At 54.2% G+C, this 20,097-nt stretch overlaps 2 protein-coding genes across 2 annotated transcripts; one reads left to right on the forward strand and one right to left on the reverse strand.

The window, feature by feature from the left end:
- Positions 1-64: 64 nt before the first annotated feature.
- On the reverse strand, positions 65-7,067 carry HAUS5 (HAUS augmin like complex subunit 5). The gene is made up of 19 exons (XM_038766874.1): positions 6,934-7,067; positions 5,893-5,955; positions 5,769-5,801; positions 5,580-5,604; positions 4,622-4,751; positions 4,362-4,518; positions 4,184-4,274; positions 4,012-4,091; positions 3,736-3,793; positions 3,492-3,616; positions 3,317-3,407; positions 3,053-3,186; positions 2,666-2,828; positions 2,439-2,519; positions 2,185-2,336; positions 1,856-1,946; positions 1,573-1,708; positions 355-487; positions 65-264 (listed from the first exon to the last, which is right to left on the reverse strand). The coding sequence occupies exons 1-19, from the start codon at positions 7,047-7,049 to the stop codon at positions 147-149; spliced, it is 1,977 nt and encodes a 658-aa protein (XP_038622802.1). The 5' UTR covers positions 7,050-7,067; the 3' UTR covers positions 65-146.
- Positions 7,068-10,538: 3,471 nt separating this feature from the next.
- On the forward strand, positions 10,539-13,929 carry LOC119945757 (cytochrome c oxidase subunit 6B1). The gene is made up of 4 exons (XM_038766912.1): positions 10,539-10,613; positions 11,489-11,602; positions 13,509-13,609; positions 13,746-13,929. Exons 2-4 carry the CDS (start codon positions 11,497-11,499, stop codon positions 13,797-13,799), a joined length of 261 nt encoding a protein of 86 aa, XP_038622840.1. The 5' UTR covers positions 10,539-10,613; positions 11,489-11,496; the 3' UTR covers positions 13,800-13,929.
- Positions 13,930-20,097: the final 6,168 nt, after the last annotated feature.

Consider the following 20,097-nt stretch of genomic DNA (forward strand, 5'->3'; position numbering starts at 1 on the left):
CCCCGCCAACCCCGTCCCCGCTGCAGCACGCACAGCCTCAAGTCCAAATTACTTTATTGGGGGACAGAAAACAGATGAGGGGCGAGGGGTGGGGTGGGGGTGCCGACAGGGGTGGAGTGGGGAGCCGAGCCCCGGCTGGGACCCGCTCAACCGCTGTGCCCCTGCAAGCCGGTCCGGGCACGGCTCCAGCGCTGCTGCCACTCGGCCAGGGTCAGGCCGCCGCGACGGAGCCCCGCCACGCACCGCTGCGCCGGCTGCTCCCACCTGCGACAGGCCGGCCGGGGCCGCCGTCAGTAACTCTGACCCTGGGGGGCCACCCCCACCTCCCGCCCCGCAGCCCCCCACATCACCCACCAGTCCTCGATGGCCTCCCAGAGGCGCGGGCCACGCTGCAGGCCCTGGGCCAGGAGCCCCTGGAGCTGCTGCAGCGCGGGGCACAGCCGGGCTGCCTGCTCCTGCTCCTGGGAAGCCTGCGTCGCCAGGAGTTCTGGGGGCAAGAAGGACGAGTCCTCACCCTCCACTCCTCGCTCTCATTCAAGTCACATATTGAATCCATTGCTGAATCCTGCCAATTCCACCTCCACCGCCTCACTAAAATCCACCCTTTCCTCTCCATCCAAACCGCTACTCCATTAATTCAAGCACTCGTCTTATCCCGCCTTGATGACTGTATCTGCCTCCTTGCAGACCTCCCTACCTCCCGTCTCTCCCCACTTCAGTCCATACTTCACTCTGTTGCCCGGATCACTTTTCTACAAAAATGTTCAGGCCATTTTTCTCTACTCAAGAAACTCAGATGGCTGCCCATCCACCTCTGCAACAAGTGGAAAATCCTCATCCTTGGCTTCAAAATTCTCAATCCTCTTGCCCTCACCTCACTCCCCTCCTTTCATTCAGTCGTATTTACTGAGCGCTTACTGTGTGCAGAGCACTGTACTTACAACCCAGCCTGTACATATCACTCCTTTCATACTAACCTTCTCACTGTGCCTCAACCTCGCCTATCTCGCCGCCGGCCCCTGGCCCGTGTCGTCCCTGATCTGGAACAGTCCCTTCTACACTGTGAGCCCGCTGTTGGGTAGGACCGTCTGTGTTGCCAACTTGTACTTCCCAAGCGCTTAGTCCAGTGCTCTGCACACAGTAAGCACTCAATAAATACGATTGAATGAATGAATGAATGGAACAGCCCTCCCTCTTCATATTCGGCAGAAAAATATTCCCCCACCTTGAAAGCCTTACTGAAGGCACACCTCCAAGAGGCCTTTCCTAAGCTCCCTTTCCTTTTTCTTCCAGACTCTTCTGTGTCACCCCGATTTGCTCCCTTTATTCGTCCCCCCACCCCAGCCCACAGCGTTTATGTACAAATCTGTAGTTTATTTACGTTATCTGTCTCCCCCACATCACTGTAAGCTCACTGTGGGCAGGGAATATATTTACTGTTACATTGTACTCTCCCAAGAGCTGAGAACAGTGCTCTGCACTGTACAGTGCTTCATAAATATAATTGACTGGGAGTGACTGGCCCAGGTGCCCCACAGGGGCCTTCATGGGGGGGGGGGGGCGGCTACTGACCTTGCACGAGAGGGGTGGACGTCGAATGCATCCGCAGGGGGCCGAGGACCCCGGCAGAGCGTTGCTGGAGCTGGGCCTGGAGGAAGCGGCAGTCCTGGCGGAGGTCCGCCACTTGCGCCAGGAGCAGCTCTGGGGCCTGGACCGGGGCAGAAGGGACGGTGGTGTGGCGGGAGGGAAGGTGGGGACATGGAAAGCGCAAATGGGGGACGGGAGGGAAGGCAGGGACAGGGGTTGGGGGAGGAAAAGCGAGGACAGGAGGTACAGAGGTGGGGGAGATACTGACTTGGTGAGGTGGCAGCCCCAGACTGGTGACGACGGGGTGGGATCGCTCCTCTGGGGGTGGTCGCTGCTGCTGGGGAAGGATGGTCACGGTCCTGGGGAGGGGAGAGGCGAAGGGGGCGGGCCACGATGGAAAGGTGGAGAGAAGCCGGCAGGGAGGAGGAAGAGAAGGGCAGGGTCAGAAGCCGGGGGTAAGCTGTAAGGGGTTTGGGCTATTTGGGTATATCCTCTGGTCTGTGGTGGGGCGGGGATCCCGGCTTCCCCCAGACTGGGCTGGGTGGTCAGGTGGCAGTGCAGCAGGAGAGGGGAGGGGAGGAACGGGCGGACGCTCACCGGTCCAGAGGTGGGAGCGGGTGCAGTAGGGGATGGAGGTTCAGACCCTCTAGTAGCTGAGCGTCGCGCTCCAGGGCCCCCTGCAGAGCCTGCCCCTCGCTCTCCACGGCCACCGCCACCGCCACCACTTTCTGCTGGGCTTCCTGACGCACCTGCGGAAAGGGACGGGGGCGGCGGTGGCGTGAATGAACGTGGTGCACTCCCCGTCCTTTCCCCGGGCCCAGCCCGCCAATCGCCGGTCCTGAGGCTCTCACCTCCCCGGGACACCCCAACAGCTGGCTCTTGCTCCTCGAGTTTCCCTTGATCAGCGCCCGGATCTGCTGCTGACGCTCCTCCTGGGAAACACGGAGTCAACACCCGAGGTCGACACGTGGGGTCCCCGGGTTCCCCTCCATCCTACCCCAGCCGGTGGTGGTCCCGCGCCCCTCACCCCGCCGCCCCTTCCCGTGCTCCGGCTGGTCCCGCTCCCGCTCCCGCTCACCACAAGGCTCCGGAAGCTCAGGATCTTCTTCTGCTTGGCCTGAAGGTCGCGGAGTTCCCGCTGCCGTCGCCCGCCCGCCGCCTCCAGCGCCTGGCACTGGGCGCCCAGCGCCGCCCGCAGCCCCCGCAGCCGTGCCGCCCGAACACCCAGCACGAGTGCCAGTCTGGCGGGGGTCACGGACCTCAGCCCCACGGCACCCACACAGACAGGGTCGCGGTCTCCCGGGGACACCAGCCCCATCCAAGCCCCGGGATGCCCCCCTCCCCACCGGAGCCGCAGACTCCCCTTGTCCCCACCTGTCAGTCAGTCAATTGTACTGACTGTGTGCTGGGCACTGTACTAAGAGGTTGGGAGAGAACAACAGAACAACTCGCAGACCCCACCCACCTGTGCGCGGGGTCCCCCGGGCCAAGCTGCTCCACGTTCTGGAGGAGGCGATGGAGCTGCAGGGTGAGGGTCCGGTGTTCCTGCAGGAGGGGGCTCCGCCGAGAGAGCAGCTCCGCTGCACCGCGCCAGCCGTCCTGAGGGCCACGTGTGGGTCGGGAGGGGCGGGGAGCGGCCATCAGGGTGGCACGGGGGAGGGGCGGGCAGTGACGCTCTGCGTGTTGGGGGGCGGGGGGTGTGGAAGGTGGAGGGCAGCATGGTGCCTACCTGAATCAGATTCTGCAGAGAGGGTAGCGCCTCGTGGGGGGAGGTGGAGATGTCAGAAGTGACTTGCGGGGGTGGTGAGGCAGAGCGGAGGCTGGAGGGGGACAGGGGAGTGGGCAGTGAGGCCTCTGACGGTCCCTCGATCCTCTCCGACCCCCTGAACCAGTCCAGCCCCTACCTGAGCTTCTGTCCGGTGCCCGGGTCATCCATGTTGGTCAGCCTCTGCAGCTGGGCCATCTGCTCTTGAGCCAGGAACTCCAGGGCACCCAGCACGTGGGCAGGAGGATGGCTGCCCAGCAGGACCTGGGGCAACAGGGAGGGAGCTCTCAAGTGTTCCTCCCCAGAACCAGACACTCCAGCCGGGAAGTCTAATGGGCAGACCTGACTGGTGGGGCAGGGGGTGGGGAACTCCAGGCCTTTACCTCCACGCTGCTCAACCACTGCCGGTGGGTGGTTGCACTCTGGCTCTGCCTTGCCGCCCTGTAGGAGAGGCAGAGTCGGGAGGGGGCCGATGGGAATGGAACCAAGAGGGAGGGTTGGTGGGAGAAGGAGGGCACGTGGAGACTAAGCTGAGGGGGAGAGGGGCCGTCAAGGCAGAAGGGGAGGAGGAAGGGTGATCTAGGCGGAAGGGGAGGAGGAGGGATGATCAGGCGGGAGGGACGGAGGAATGGAGGGGTCGAAGGGCCAGCAGCGCGCACCAGCTGTCTCTCTCGGGCCCGCAGTCCAGCAGCGAGTCCAGAAGGTCGGCCCTGAGGGCGCAGGCTCGGCGGACGTCTCGCTGGGTGACAAGTGGACAGAGGAGGGGTGAGCGATCTGTGAGACTTCAGGCCCAGCACCAGGGGAGGGGGTCCCACGGCGTGTGGCACTCACCAGGACGTCGGGCTCCAGGGCCGGGAGGTCGGCGGGAGCGGAGGGGAGCGAGGCCGGCGGGAACTCTAACATCACATCCACCGAAGCCTTCCTGTGGCGGGGCAGACAGGGGCGGGGATGGGTAGGAGCCGGGTCGGACAGAAGGGAGGACCGGGGACAGACGGAGCCCACTGCCCACCTGATGTCCCGCAGCCGCACCAGTTGCCCCTCCAGCCGCTGGACTCTGTCCCTCAGGCTGCGTCTCTGCCAGGCGGCGCCGGCTGCCCGCGCCTGGAACAGCAGGGCTCGGCGCTGCGCGTCCTGGATCCTCCCCAGGGTGTCCTCCACGGCCTCCTCTGGACGGAGGCAGGGGGGGGAGAGGGGAGATGGGTGAGTGGAAGCCAAGCCCCCCCGCAGCCCACCCCTCGCCCTCCTTTTTCCCCAGCCCTGGGCCCTCACCCTGGGCTTCGGCCTCCCTCTCTGCCAGCTCCAGGCTCAGGTCCAGATCAGACAGCTCGGCCCGAACCCGGGCCACAGCCTGCTGCAGCTCCAGGCGCCGTTGGGCACCGTGCGGGGGGCCGCCTCCTGCCTGGGAGGGGGTCGGAAACGGAGGAACTGAAAGCTGGGAGTCGGGGCACAGAAGGCTGGAAGGCTGTTTTGTTTTGTTGTCTGTCTCCCCCTTCTAATCAATCAATCAATCATATTTATTGAGCGTTTACTGTGTGCAGAACACTGTACTAAGCGCTTGCGAAGTACAAGTTGGTAACATATAGAGACGGTCCCGACCCAACAGTGGGCTCACAGTCTAGAAGGGGGAGACAGAGAACAAAACATATTAACAGTCACAGTCACTCAATCAATCAGTCGTATTTATTGAGTGCTTACTGTGTGCAGAGCACTGTACTAAGCGCTTGGGAAGTACAAGTTGGCGACATATAGAGACGGTCCCTACCCAACAGTGGGCTCACAGTCTAGAAGGGGGAGACAGAGAACAAAACATATTAACAGTCACAGTCAATCAATCAATCATATTTATTGAGTGCTTACCGTGTGCAGAGCACTGTACTAAGCGCTTGCGAAGTACAAGTTGGCAACATATAGAGACGGTCCCTACCCAACAGTGGGCTCACAGTCTAGAAGTGGGAGACAGAGAACAAAACATATTAACAGTCACAGTCACTAGACTGTGACCCCATTGTTGGATAGGGACCGTCTCTATATGTTGCCGGCTTGTACTTCCCAAGAGCTTAGTACAGTGCTCTGCACACAGTAAGCGCTCAATAAACACGGCTGAGTGAATAAATGAGTGAATGAAGAGATCCAGGACTAGGGTCTGGGGGTCGGGGCACCTGCAGCTGATATCCCCGCTCTCCTCCCGAAGAACACCCCCCGCACCCTCCGCCCTCCAGCCCCTCACCTGTGAACGGTCCAGGTGAGCGTACCTGGGTGGGGAGTCAAGGAGCGCAGAGGAGCGTGGGCGGACCCGAGTGGGGAAGGAGGATGGGGAGGGGGAGGTGCGAGGTTGTTGGGAGAGTCCCAAGGAACGTGGGCGGACCCCAGTGGGGGACGGGGGTGGGGAGGGAGGGGGCGTAGGCGGGAAGGATACCACAGCACATTCCCACGAATTTTCTTCACGTTCCTGGGAAAAGCGTGCCGCAGGGGCGTTAACACCTCCTCCCTCCCGCCCTCCCTCGGCCTCCGGTCCCCTCCCGCCGGTCCCCGGTGCTCACCGCGGGCTGTGGATGTGTTCGGTGACGTAGGCCCAGATGCTCGCGCCCTGCCCCACGCACAACCTATGGGAGAAAGAGAAGGAGGCGGAAACCGTGGGGTGCGAGGAAGGCGCGCCCCACCCGTTGGGGCCCCCGGTTCTCCCTTCCTCCCAGCCGTCGGGGCCCCCGGGCCTCCCTTCCTCCCACCCGTCGGGGCTCCCGGGCCTCCCTTCCTCCCACCCGTCGGGGCCCCCGGGCCTCCCTCTCTCTTTCCCGGCCTTCGGGGCTCCCGGGCCTCCCTCTCTCTCTCCCAGCCGTCGGGGGCCCCGGGCCTCCCTTCCTCTCAGCCGTCGGGGCCGCCGGGCCTCCCTCTCTCTCTCCCAGCCTTTGGGGCCCCCGGGCCTCCCTCTCTCTCTCCCTCTCAGCCGTCGGGGCCCCCGGTTCTCCCTCCCACCCGTCGGGGCCCAGGGGACTCCCTTCCTTTCAGCCATCTGGGCCCCCGGGCCTCCCTCCCTGTCCCCCTCCCTCCCAGCCGTCGGGGCCCCCGGGCCTCCTCTCTCCCTTCCTCCCTCCCAGCCGTCGGAGCCCCAGGGCCTCCCTCTCTCCCTCCCTCCCTCTCTCCCAGCCGTCGGGGCCCCGGGGCCTCCCTCTCTCTCTCCCTCCCAGCCGTCGGGGCCCCCAGGCCTCCCTCTCTCCCTTCCTCCCTCCCAGCCGTCGGAGCCCCAGAGCCTCCCTCTCTCCCAGCCTTTGGGGCCCCCGGGCCTCCCTCTCTCTCTCCCTCCCAGCCGTCGGGGCCCAGGGGCCTCCCTTCCTTTCAGCCGTCTGGGCCCCCGGGCCTCCCTCTCTCCCAGCCGTCGGGGCTCCTGGGCCTCCCTGTCTCCTTCCCTCCCTCCCTCCCAGCCGTCGGGGCCCCCGGGCCTCCCTTCCTCCCACCCGTCGGGGCCCCCGGGCCTCCCTCCCTCTCTCCCAGCCGTCGGGGCCCCGTCTCCCTCCCTCCCACCCAGCCGTCGGGGCTCCCTCTCTCCCTCCGTCCCTCCCTCCGTCCCCCGTTCCCGGCCGTCCCTCCGGAAGGCGCCGTCCGTGGGCAGGCGGTTCGGCGGCAGGCCCATCTCCTCGGTGGCCCAGCGGCGCAGCCGGTGGCCCAGCGCCTGCGGGTCCAAGTCCACGTCCGCGTCCATGCCCACGTCGGGGGCCGCGCGGAGGTTTCCCGCCCCGAGGCTGGAATCCCAGGCCCGCGGGTGACGTCACGCGCGTGCGCCCTGCTCCGCCCCGGGGGCGCCTGGGAGTTGTAGTCCGCCGGGGGGGCGGGGCCCGGCCGGGGGTCACGTGTTCGTTCGCTCATTCAATCGCATTTATTGAGCGCTTACTGTGCGCGGAGCACTGTACTGATCAATCAATCAATCAATCGTATTTATTGAGCGCTTACTGTGCGCGGAGCACTGGACCAAGCGCTTGGGAAGTAGTTGCAACATATAGTTGCATATGGTTGATTGATTTTGTTAATGATGTGCATAGAGCTTTTAATTCTATTTGTTCCGACGACTTTGACACCTGTCTACGTGTTTTGTTTTGTCGTCTGTCTGCCCCTTCTAGACTGTGAGCCTGTTTCTGGGTAGGGACCGTCTTTTTATGTTGCCAGCTTGTACCTCCCAAGCGCTTAGTACAGTGCTCTGCACACAGTAAGCGCTCAATAAATACGATTGAATGAATATAGGAACAGTCTCTACCCAACAGTGGGCTCACAGTCTAGAAGGGGGAGACAGAGAACAAAACCAAACATATTAACAAAATAAAATAAATTGAATAGATATGTACAAGTAAAATAAATAGATAAATAAATAAATAAATAGAGTAATAAATATGTACAAACATATATACATATATACAGGTGCTGTGGGGAAGGGAAGGAGGTAAGACGGGGGATGGACGGGGGGCGAGGGAGAGAGGAAGGAGGTGGTGGGGAAGCATTCGTAGTGTACTAAGCGCTCGTAGTGTCCGGTCACAGGCCAGAGCCCCCGGCGGCCTCTGTGCCCCTGTTCGAGGCCTGTGGGGAACCTCTGGGGACCCCTCCCGTCCCCTCAATTCATTCATTCAATCATATTTATTGAGCGCCTACTGTGTGCAGAGCACTGTACTAAGCGCTTGGGAAGTCCAAGTCGGCAACATATAGAGACAGTCCCTACCCAACAACAGGCTCACAGTCTAGAAGGGGGAGACAGACAACAAAACAAAACATGTAGACAGGAGTCAAAATCGTCAGAACAAATAGAATTAAAGCTATATGCACATCATTAAGAAAATAAAAAGAATAGTAAATATGTACTAAACGTTATTGAGCACTTACTGTGTGCAGAGCACTGTACTAAGCGCTTGGGAAGTACCAGTTGGCGACATATAGAGACGGTCCCTACGCAACAACAGGCTAACAGTCTAGAAGGGGGAGACAGACAACAAAACAAAACACGTAGACAGGTGTCAAAATCGTCAGAACAAATAGAATTAAAGCTATACGCACATCATTAACAAAATAAAAATTGTAAATATGTACTAAACGTTACTGAGCACTTACTGTGTGCAGAGCATTGTACTAAGCGCGTGGGAAGTACAAGTCGGCAACATCTAGAGACGGTCCCTACCCAACAACGGGCTCACAGTCTAGGAGGTGGAGACAGACAACAAAAACAGAACAAAACATGTGGATAAGTGTGTTGCCCAGGGGCACACAGTAGACAGTGGTGGAGCTGGGACTAGATCCCAGAGAAGTGCTGTGGCTCAGTGGAAAGAGCGCGGGTTTGGGAGTCAGAGATCATGGGTTCGAATCCTGCCTCCCCCACATATCTGTCACACTTCACTTCTCTGTGCCTCAGTTCCCTCATCTGTAAAATGGGGATTAAGACTGTGAGCCCCACATGGGACAACCTCATCTCCTTGTGCTCCTCCCAGTGCTTAGAACAGTGCTTTGCACTTAACAAATACCAACATTATTATCATATATACATATCCTGTATATATGTCTGTACATATTTATTACTCTATTTATTTTACTTGTACATATCTATTCTATTTATTTTATTAAGTTAATATGTTTTGTTTTGTTCTCTGTCTCCCCCTTCTAGACTGTGAGCCCACTGTTGGGTAGGGACTGTCTCTATATGTTGCCAGCTTGTACGTCCCAAGCGCTTAGTACAGTGCTCTGCCCACAGTAAGTGCTCAATAAATACAATTGATTGATTGTTTTGTTGTCTGTCTCCCCCTTCTAGACTGTGAGCCCACTGTTAGGTAGGGACCATCTCTATATGTTCCCAACTTGTACTTCCCAAGCGCTTAGTACAGTGCTCTGCACACAATAGGCGCTCAATAAATATGATTGATTGATTGATTGATTGTTTTGTTGTCTGTCTCCCCCTTCTAGACTGTGAGCCCGCTGTTGGGTAGGGACTGTCTCTCTATGTTGCCAACTTGGACTTCCCAAGCGCTTAGTACAGTGCTCTGCACACAGTAAGCGCTCAATAAATACAATTGAATGAATGAATGTATGTACGTATTTATTATTCTATTTATTTATTTTATTTGTACATATTTATTCTATTTATTTTAGTTTGGTAATATGTTTTGTCTTGTTGTCTGTCTCCCCCTTCTAGACTGTGAGCCCGCTGTTGGGTAGGGACCGTATCTAGATGTTGCCGACTTGGACTTCCCAAGCGCTTAGTCCAGTGCTCTGCACATAGTAAGCGCTCAATAAATACAATTGATGATGATGATTGATTGTTTTGTTGTCTGTCCCCCCCCTTCTAGACTGTGAGCCCGCTGTTGGGTAGGGACCGTCTCTATACGTTGCCAACTTGTACTTCCCAAGCGCTTAGTACAGTGCTCTGCACACAGTAAGCACTCAATAAATACAATTGAATGAATGAATGTATGTACGTATTTATTATTCTATTTATTTATTTTATTTGTACATATTTATTCTATTTATTTTAGTTTGGTAATATGTTTTGTCTTGTTGTCTGTCTCCCCCTTCTAGACTGTGAGCCCGCTGTTGGGTAGGGACCGTCTCTAGATGTTGCCAACTTGTACTTTCCAAGCAAGTACAATTGTAGGCGCTCAGTAAATACGACTGATTGACTGATGATTGATGATTATTCTGTCCCTTTTAGACTGCGAGCCCACTGTTGGGTAGGGACTGTCTCTATATCAATCAATCAATCAATCAATCGTATTTATTGAGCGCTTACTATGTGCAGAGCACTGGACTAAGCGCTTGGGAAGTACAAATTGGCATCACATAGAGACAGTCCCTACCCAACAGTGGGCCACAGTCTAAAAGGGGGAGACAGAGAACAGAACCAAACATACCAACAAAATAAAATAAGTAGGATAGAAATGTACAAGTGAAATAAATAAATAAATAGAGTAATAAATATGTTGCTAACTTGTGCTTCCCAAGCGCTTAGTACAGTGCTCTGCACATAGTAAGCGCTCAATAAATACGATTGATGATGATGATTATTCTGACTCCCAGGCCGGTGCCGCGGGAGCGGGGTGGGAGGGGGATCGGGAGGACCGGGGTGGGGGGGCGCTGTCCGGCCCGGGGCTCTGCTGCCTCTCTAGGCGACCGGAAGCTGGTCTCTCGCTCGCTCGCTCGCTGGCTTCTTCCGGGTTCGGCTTCACTTCCGGTTCGCTTGGGAGGCAGCAGACGCTCAGGGTCACATTGAGTCCACTGAGAGCGACCAGTCTGTCAGGTGAGGACCGGCCCGGTTCAATCAATCATCATCAATCGTATTTATTGAGCGCTTACTGTGTGCAGAGCACTGCACTAAGCGCTTGGGAAGTCCAAGTTGGCAACATATACAGACGGTCCCTACCCAACAGTGGGCTCACAGTCTAAAAGGGGGAGACAGAGAACAAAACCAAACATACTAACAAAATAAAAGAAATAGAATAGATAGGTACAAGTAAAATAAATAGAGTAATAAATATCATCAATCGTATTTATTGAGCGCTTACTATGTGCAGAGCACTGGACTAAGCGCTTGGGAAGTACAAGTTGGCAACGTATGGAGACAGTCCCTACCCAACAGCGGGCTCACAGTCTAAAAGGGGGAGACAGAGAACAAAACCAACATACTAACAAAATAAAATAAATAGAATAGATACGGACAAGTAAATAGAGTAATAAATACGTACAACCATATGTACATATATAGGGGAAGCAGCGTGGCTCAGTGGAAAGAGCATGGGCTTTGGAGTCAGAGGTCATGGGTTCGAATCCCGGCTCCACCACATGTCTGCTGTGTGACCTTGGGCAAGTCACTTCACTTCTCTGGGCCTCAGTTCGCTCATCTGGAAAACGGGGATGAAGATTGTGAGCCCCGTGTGGGACGATTTGATTACCTTGTATCTACCCCGGCGCTTAGAACAGTGCTTGGCACATAGTAAGCGCTTAACAAATACCAACATTATTATTACTTATATACAGGTGCTGTGGGGAAGGGAAGGAGGTAAGATGGGGGGATGGAGAGGGGGACGAGGGGGAGAGGAAGGAAGGGGCTCAGTCTGGGAAGGCCTCCTGGAGGAGGTGAGCTCTCAGGAGGGTTCTGACCCCGTCTCCCCGCAGGAGCCACCATGGCCGAGGACATCAAGACCAAGATCGCCAACTACCGCACGGCGCCCTTCGACAGCCGCTTCCCCAACCAGAACCAGACCCGCAACTGCTGGCAGAATTACCTGGGTGAGCCCCGACCCGCCACGCCCCGGCCCCCTCATTCATTTATTCAATCGTATTTAATGAGCGCTTACTGTGTGCAGAGCACTGTATTGTTGGGAATCAATCAATCATATTTATTGAGCGCTTACTGTGTGCAGAGCACTGGACTATTGCTTGGGAATCAATCAATCGTATTTACTGAGCGCTTACTGTGTAGAGAACACTGCTTGGGAATCAGTCAGTCGTATTTATTGAGCGCTCACTGTGTGCAGAGCACTGGACTAATTGGGAATCAATCAATCATATTTATTGAGCACTTACTGTGTGCAGAGCACTGGACTAATTGCTTGGGGATCAATCAATCAGTCGTATTTAGTGAGTGCTTACTGTGTGCAGAGCACTGCTTGGGAATCAATCATCAATCGTATTTATTGAGCACTTACTGTGTGCAGAGCACTGTACTAAGCTCTTGGGAAGTACAAGTTGGCAACGTATAGAGACGGTCCCTACCCAACAGTGGGCTCACAGTCTAGAAGGGGGAGACAGAGAACAAAAAAAACCCCATACTAGCAAAATAAAATAGAGTAGGTATGTACAAGTAGAATAAATACAGTAATAAATACAAACAAACATATATACACGTATACAGGTGCTGTGGGGAAGGGAAAGAGGGAAGTACAAGTTGGCAACGTATAGACGGTCAATCAATCAATCGTATTTATTGAGCGCTTACTGTGTGCAGGGCACTGTACTAAGCGCTTGGGAAGTACAAGTTGGCAACATACGGAGACGGGCCCTACCCAACAGCGGGTTCACAGTCTAGAAGGGGGAGACACACAACAAAACAAAACATATAAGCCAATGAACAAGTAAAATAAATAGAGTAATAAATACATACAAACATATATACATATGCCCTACAAGGCCCTACTGAGAGCTCACCTCCTCCAGGAGGCCTTCCCTGATTGAGCCCCTTCCCCATCCCCGCCGCCTTACCTCCTTCCCTTCCCCACAGCACCTGTATATATATGTTTGTACGTATTTATTACTCTATTTTACTTGTACATATTTATAATATTTACTTTATTTTGTTAATATGTTTTGCTTTGTTCTCTGTCTCCCCCTTCTAGACTGTGAGCCCACTGTTGGGTAGGGACTGTCTCTATATGTTGCCAACTTGTACTTCCCAAGCGCTTAGTACAGTGCTCTGCGCACAGTAAGCGCTCAATAAATATGATTGAATGAATGAATGAAGTTGGCAATGTTTAGAGACGGTCCCGACCCAACAGCGGGCTCACAGTATAGAAGGGGGAGACAGACAACAAAACATATAAACCAAATAGAGTAAATACGTACAAGTAAAATGAATAGAGTAATAAATACATACAAACATATATACATATGCTCTACAAGGCCCTACTGAGAGCTCACCTTCTCCAGGAGGTCTTCCCAGACTGAGCCCCCTCCCCATCCCCCCGTCTTACCTCCTTCCCCTCCCCACAGCACTTGTATATATGTATATGTTTGTATGGATTTATTACTCTATTTTGTTTGTGCATATTTCTATTTTATTTTGTTAATATGTTTTGTTTTGTTCTCTGTCTCCCCCTTCTAGACTGTGAGCCTACTGTTGGGTAGGGACTGTCTCTATATGTAGCCAACTTGTACTTCCCAAGCGCTTAGTACAGTGCTCTGCACACAGTAAGCACTCAATAAATATGGTTGAATGAATGAATACACATATACAGGTGCTGTGGGGAGGGGAAGGAGGCAAGGCGTCGGGGAGGGGGAGAGGAAGGAGGGGGCTCAGTCTGCGAAGGCCTTCCTCCGGCCGGGACCCCGATTCCCTTCCTCCGGCTCCCCGACTCCCCTCCCTCCGGCCCGGCCTCCCGGTTGAGCCTCCCTCCCTCTTTCTTTCCTTCCCCGTCAGACTTTCACCGCTGCGAGAAGGCCATGAACGCCAAGGGCGGGGACGTCTCCATCTGCCAGTGGTATCGGCGCGTCTACAAGTCTCTGTGTCCCATCTCCTGGGTGCGCATCGCGGCTGCCTGCGGGTTGGGGGGCCGGGGGGCGGGGGGTCTGTGCGGGCCGGAGAGGGAGGTGGGGGGGACCCACCTGCAGCGCAGGGGATGAGGGCTCGTGACAAGAAGGGGTTGTTTCCCTCCAGGTGAACTCCTGGGACGAACGCAGAGAGGATGGCACATTTCCCGGGAAGATCTGAGCCTTGTCACTTCGCCCTCCTCTGAGGCCTGCTTGCCTGTCTGTCCGTCTCCGCCAGACTCCGCCCCTACTCCCTCCCGGGCGGGGGGACCCTAAGTCGTGGGCAGAATAAATCGTTTTAGGAATTGTGACTTGGTCTGGGCTGGCTTGGTAAGGTTGGGCGGCGGGGCAGCGTGGGGGGAATCTCACAAACGCTACATTGGCCTGGTGGGTCATAAATAAGTGGGAGTGGAGTTTCGGGCTTTTGCTCTCCACCCTCAACTCTCATCTGGGGAACAGTATGCAGGAAGGATGGGAGGGTCTGAGCAAGAGGCCGCTGGGCTGAATCCCAGGGAATAACCTTTCTCCCTGATCTCCGGGGCTCTGGGGGGAGACAGGACGCTACACACTGTGTTACGGGAAGGGTGGGAGCAGGAGGTGGAGTCTTTCCTAAGGGGCAGCCAGTCTGAAGGGGAGACAGGACACAGTAAGTACTCAATAAAGATTGAATAAACTAATGAATGACACTATGCACTGTTTTGGGTGCTGCGGGAAGGTCAGGAGGAGAGGTGGGAGTCCCTGCCTTGGGGCCTGTTGTCTCAGGTTATTTTCTATAAATCAATTAATAGTATCAATAGGGCCTATGTTGTGCCAAGTGTTTGGGAAGGTACAGTAGAAATGATCCCTACACTACAATCTACTTCCAATGGTTACCCATCCCCCTCTGCATCAAACAAACTCCTTATCAGTTTGTAAGCGCTTCTATTACACATTTTTTTAATGGCATTTATTAAGCGCTTACTATGTGCAAAGCACTGTTCTAAGCGCTGGGGAGGTTACAAGGTGAACAGGTTGTCCCACGGGGAGCTCACAGTCTTAATCCCCATTTCACAGATGAGGGAACTGAGGCACAGAGAAGTGAAGTGACTTGCCCAAAGTCACACAGCTGACAGTTGGCGGAGATGGCGTTTGAACCCATGACCTCTGACTCCAAAGCCCGTGCTCTTTCCACTGAGCCATGCTGCCTCTCTAATCAGCTCTCCTCCAACCTTTCCTCCCTGAATTACTGCCACAACCCAGTTTGCACACTTCGTTGCTCCTCTAAAGCCAGTCTACTCCCCTGTGCCTTGATAATAACAATAGTAATAATAATGTTATTTGTTAAGCACTTACTATGTGCCAAGCACTGTTCTAAGCACTGGGGGAGATTGCCCCATGTGGGGCTCACAGTCTTCACCTCCATTTTACAGATGAGGTAACTGAGGCCCAGAGAAGTTAAGTGACTTGCCCAAGGTCACACAGCTGACAAGTGGCAGAGCTGGGATTATACAACCTCCGACTCCCAAACCCGGGCTCTTACCACTAAGCCACACTGCTTCTCTCATCTATCTCACTTCCAGTCCCTTACCCATGTCCTCTCTCTGGCCTGCAAATCCTCCTCCTTTCATATCTGACAGTCCACCACTTTTCCCACTTTCAGTCATTAAAATCACATCTCCAGGTGGCCTGCCTGGATTACGCCATCATTTCCCCTTTTCCTTTCTGCGTTGACCTTGCCTTAAATCTGTATCCTTTAAGCACTTGATATTCACCCCACCCACCCTTAGCCCCACAGCACTGATGTCCCTATCCGTAGTGTGTTTAATATATGCTTCCCCCTCTAACCGTAAGCTCCTTATGGGCAGGGAATGGGTCTACTAACTTATACTGTAGTCTTCCAAGTGCTCTATTCAATCGTATTTATTGAGCACTTAATATGTATAGGACACTGTACCAAGCACTTGGGAAAGTACAATACAGCAAAAAAGAGAGACAATACCTGTCAACAATATTAAATAAATGAAATTGCAGATATATATGTAAGTGCTGTGGGGTGGAGGGGGGCGGAGGAAGAGCAAAGGGAGCGAGTCAGGGTGATGAGAAAGGAAGTGGGAGATGAAAACCGAGGCTTAGTCTGGGAAGAACTGGAGGAGATGTACTTTCAGTAAGGCTTTGAAGGCAGGGGAGAGTAATTGGCGGATTTGAGGAGGAAGGGCGTTCCACAAGAGAGGTGGAACCTGGGCCAGGGGTTGGTGATGAGATAGGCGAGATGGAAGCACAGTGAGAAGGTTGGCACCAGAGGAGTGCAGTGGGAAGCAGTGAAGCAGCGTGGCTCAGCGGACAGAGCACGGGCTTTGGAGTCAGAGGCCATGGGTTCGAATCCTGACTGCCACATGTCTGCTGTGTGACCTTGGGCAAGTCACTTCACTTCTCTGAGCCTCAGTGACCTCATCTGTAAAATGGGGATTAAGACTGTGAGCCCCACGTGGCTCATCACCTGATCACCTTGTATCACCCCCCCAGCACTTAGAACAGTGCTCTGCACATAGTAAGCGCTTAACAAATGCCGTCATTATTATTATTCTCTGCCTCAGTGACCTCATCTGGAAAATGGGGATGAAGACTGTAAGCCCCCCGTGGGACAACCTGATCACCTGTAACTTCCCCAGTGCTTTGTACATAGCGCTTAACAAATACCATCATTATTATTATTACAATTCAGCGATAGAGACAATCCTTGCCCACAATGGGCTTACAGTCTTGCAGGGGGGAGACAGACATCAAAATAAGCAGACAGGCATCAATAGCATCAATATAATAAATAGAATTACCTGGCTCTGCCATTTGTCTGCTGTATGACCTTGGGCAAGTCACTTGTCTTTGCCTCAGGTATTTCACCTGTAAAATGGAGGCTGATCTGTAAATTGGGACAGGGACTGTGTCTAGCCCCATTTGCCTTCATCCACCCCAGCACTTAATAATAATAATTGTCATTATTAAGGTATTTGTTAACTGCTTAACTATATGCCAGGCACTGTACTAAACCCTGGGGTGGATACAAGCAGATTGGGTTGGACACAGTCCCTGTCCCACGTGGGGCTCACAGTCTCAATCCCCATTTTACAGATGAGGTAACTGAGGCCCAGAGAAATGAAGTGATTTGCCCAAGGTTACACAGAAGACAAGTGGTGGAGCGGGGATTAGAACCCATGACCTTCTGACTTCCAAGGCTGTGCTCTATCCACTATGCAATACTGCTTCTCTGTACTAAGCACGGGGATAGGTACAAGATAATCAGGTCAGACACAGTCTCGGTCCCAAATGGGGCTCATGGTCTAAGAGGAAGGAGAAAAGGTATTTCATCCCCATTTTACAGATGAAGAAACTGAGGCCCAGAAAAGTTCAATGGCCCAAGGTTGTATACAGAATGTAAACTCACTGTTTATTGTACTCTCCCAAGCGCTGAGTACAGTGCTTGGTATACCCTAAACACTCAATAAATACAATTGATTGACTGACTAGAACTCAGGCTCCCTGACCCCAAGGCCTAGGCTCTCTCCACTGAGCCATGCTGCTGGCCCATGCCCCTACCCACAACAGGGGCCCAGTTAGTTTTGGGTATTGCAGAAAGCTGAAGGGGCCTCCCAGGGGGAGGATGATGATGATAGCGCTTACTATGTGCGAAGCACTGTTCTAAGCGCTGGGGAGGTTACAAGGTGATCAGGTTGTCCCACATGGGGCTCACAGTTTTAATCTCCATTTTACAGATGAGGTAACTGAGGCCCAGAGAAGTGAAGTGATTGGCCCAAAGTCACACAGCTGACAAGCGGCGGAGCCGGGATTAGAACCCACGACCTCTGACTCCCGAGCCCGGGGTCTCTCCACTGAGCCACAGGGTGGGGGGTGGGAGGGGAGAGACGGAGTCTGGGAAGACAGAAATTAAGATTCATAGAGCCGAGGGGGGACAAGCGAGGAGGTGGGTCACAAGTTTCCAAGGAGGGGGGCTGGGATGAGGAGAGGAAGAGAGGCGGAGCCAGAGATGGGAGCTGAGGGCAAAGGCCAGGCCCTGGGAGACTCTCTGCGGCCGGTGGAGCGGCCAAATGCGAGGGGGCCCTGAGATTCTAAAACTCATCTTGGGAAAGCCCCCAAAATACACACTGAATTAGCCCAGGGCCCCCACGCCTGGGCCGGAAACCCTACAATAAACTGGTTAGCCCAGATCCGGCCAGAGATCAATCAATCAATCAATCGTATTGAGCGCTTACTGTGTGCAGAGCACTGGACTAAGCGCTTGGGAAGTACAAGTTGGCAACATATAGAGACAGTCCCTACCCAACAGTGGGCTCACAGTCTAAAAGAGATCCTACAATAACACGGCTACCCCAGAGCCCCCACACCAAGGCTGGAGACTCTACAATAATACAGTTAGCCCAGAGCCCCCACACCCAGGCCAGAGATCTTTCATTCATTCAGTCATTCATTCAATCGTATTTATTGAGCGCTTACTGTGTGCAGAGCACTGTACTAAGCGCTTGGGAAGTACAAGTTGGCAGCATATAGAGACGGTTCCTACCCAACAGTGGGCTCACAGTCTAGAAGGGGGAGACAGGCAACAAAACAAAACATATCAACAAAATAAAATAAATAGAATAAATATGTACAATAATAATAATGATGATGATATTTGTTACGCACTTACTATGTGCCAAGCACTGTTCTAAGCACTGGGAGGGATACAAGGTGATCAGGTTATCCCACTTGGGGCTCACAGTCTTAATCCCTATTTAAGTAAAGTACAAGTAAAATAAATAGAGTAATAAATATGTACAAACATGTATACATATACACATATATACAGATGCTGTGGGGAGGGGAAGGAGGTAAGGCAGGGGGGATGGGGAGGGGGAGGAGGGGGAGAGGAAGGAGGGAGCTCAGTCTGGGAAGGCCTCCTGGAGGAGGTGAGCTCTCAGTAGGGCTTTGAAGGGAGGAAGAGAGCTAGCTTGGCGAATGTGTGGAGGGAGGGCATTCCAGGCCAGGGGGAGGACGTGGGCCGGGGGTCAATGGCAGGACAGGTGAGAATGAGGCACGGTGAGGAGGTTAGCGGCAGCAGAGGAGTGGAGGGTGCGGGCTGGGCTGTAGAAGGAGAGAAAGGAGGTGAGGTAGGAAGGGGCGAGGTGATGGACAGCCTTGAAGCTGAGGGTGAGGAGTTTTTGCCTGATGTGTAGGTTGATTGGTAGCCACTGGAGATTTTTGAGGAGGGGAGTAACATGCCCAGAGCATTTCTGCACAAAGACGATCTGAGCAGCGGCGTGAAGTATGGATTGAAGTGGGGAGAGACAGGAGGATGGGAGATCGGAGAGGAGGCTGATGCAGTAATCCAGTCGGGATAGGATGAGAGATTGAACCAGCAGGGTAGCGGTTGTCTCCCCCTTTTAGACTGTGAGCCCACTGTTGGGTAGGGACTGTCTCTATATGTTGCCAACTTGTATTTCCCAAGGGCTTAATACAGTGCTCTGCACACAGTAAGCGCTCAATAAATATGATTGATTGATTGATTGATTGATGTAGAGGAAAGGGCGGATCTTGGCGATGTTCCGGAGGTGAGACTGGCAGGATTTGGTGACAGATTGGATGTGAGGGGTGAACGAGAGAGTGGAGTCGAGGATGACACCAAGGTTGCGGGCTTGTGATACAGGAAGGATGGTAGTGCCATCAACAGTGATGGGAAATTCAGGGAGAGGGCAGGGTATGGGAGGGAAGATAAGGAGTTCAGTCTTGGACATGTTGAGTTTTAAATGGCGGGCAGACATCCAGATGGAGATGTCCTGAAGGCAGGAGGAGATGCGAGCCTGGAGGGAGGGAGAGAGAGCAGGGGCAGAGATGTAGATTTGGGTGTCATCCGTGTAGAGATGATAGTTGAAGCCGTGGGAGTGAATGAGTTCACCAAGGGAGTGAGTGTAGACAGAGAACAGAAGGGGACCGAGAACTGACCCTTGAGGAGCCCCTATAGTAAGGGGATGGGAGGGGGAGGAGGAGCCCTCAAAAGAGACTGATAGCCCATATCACTGTGACAGAGATGTCCACTAATGCCCCGATTTGAAGGCAACCCTGAGGTAGTCATTTACCCAGGGTGGAAGTAGCTTCCCAACCCAACTCTTACTGGTCCAAAGCTTCCACCCTGGGTGACCCCCTGGGGATCCCTCCCCTCGACCCTGATGAAAGGAACTGTGAGCCCATTGTTGGGTAGGGACCGTCTCCATATGTTGCCGACTTGTACTTCCCAGGCACTTGGTACAGTGCTCTGCACACAGTAAGCACTCAATAAATACGATTAAATGAATGAAAGGAACGTGGCTTGTGGGGGGAGTGGGCTGTGAGAGGGAAGACCCCAGGCCCCAGAACGGCCAGAGGCAAGGCCGAGAGCAGAAGCCGGCCCCGAGGGAAATCTGGGAGCTGAAGGAGACCCCTTTGTCACACTGCCCCGAGCACTCCTCTCAGTC

Source organism: Tachyglossus aculeatus, chromosome 26 (genome assembly GCF_015852505.1).
Source record: "Tachyglossus aculeatus isolate mTacAcu1 chromosome 26, mTacAcu1.pri, whole genome shotgun sequence".
Classification (NCBI taxonomy): Eukaryota; Metazoa; Chordata; class Mammalia; order Monotremata; family Tachyglossidae; genus Tachyglossus; species Tachyglossus aculeatus.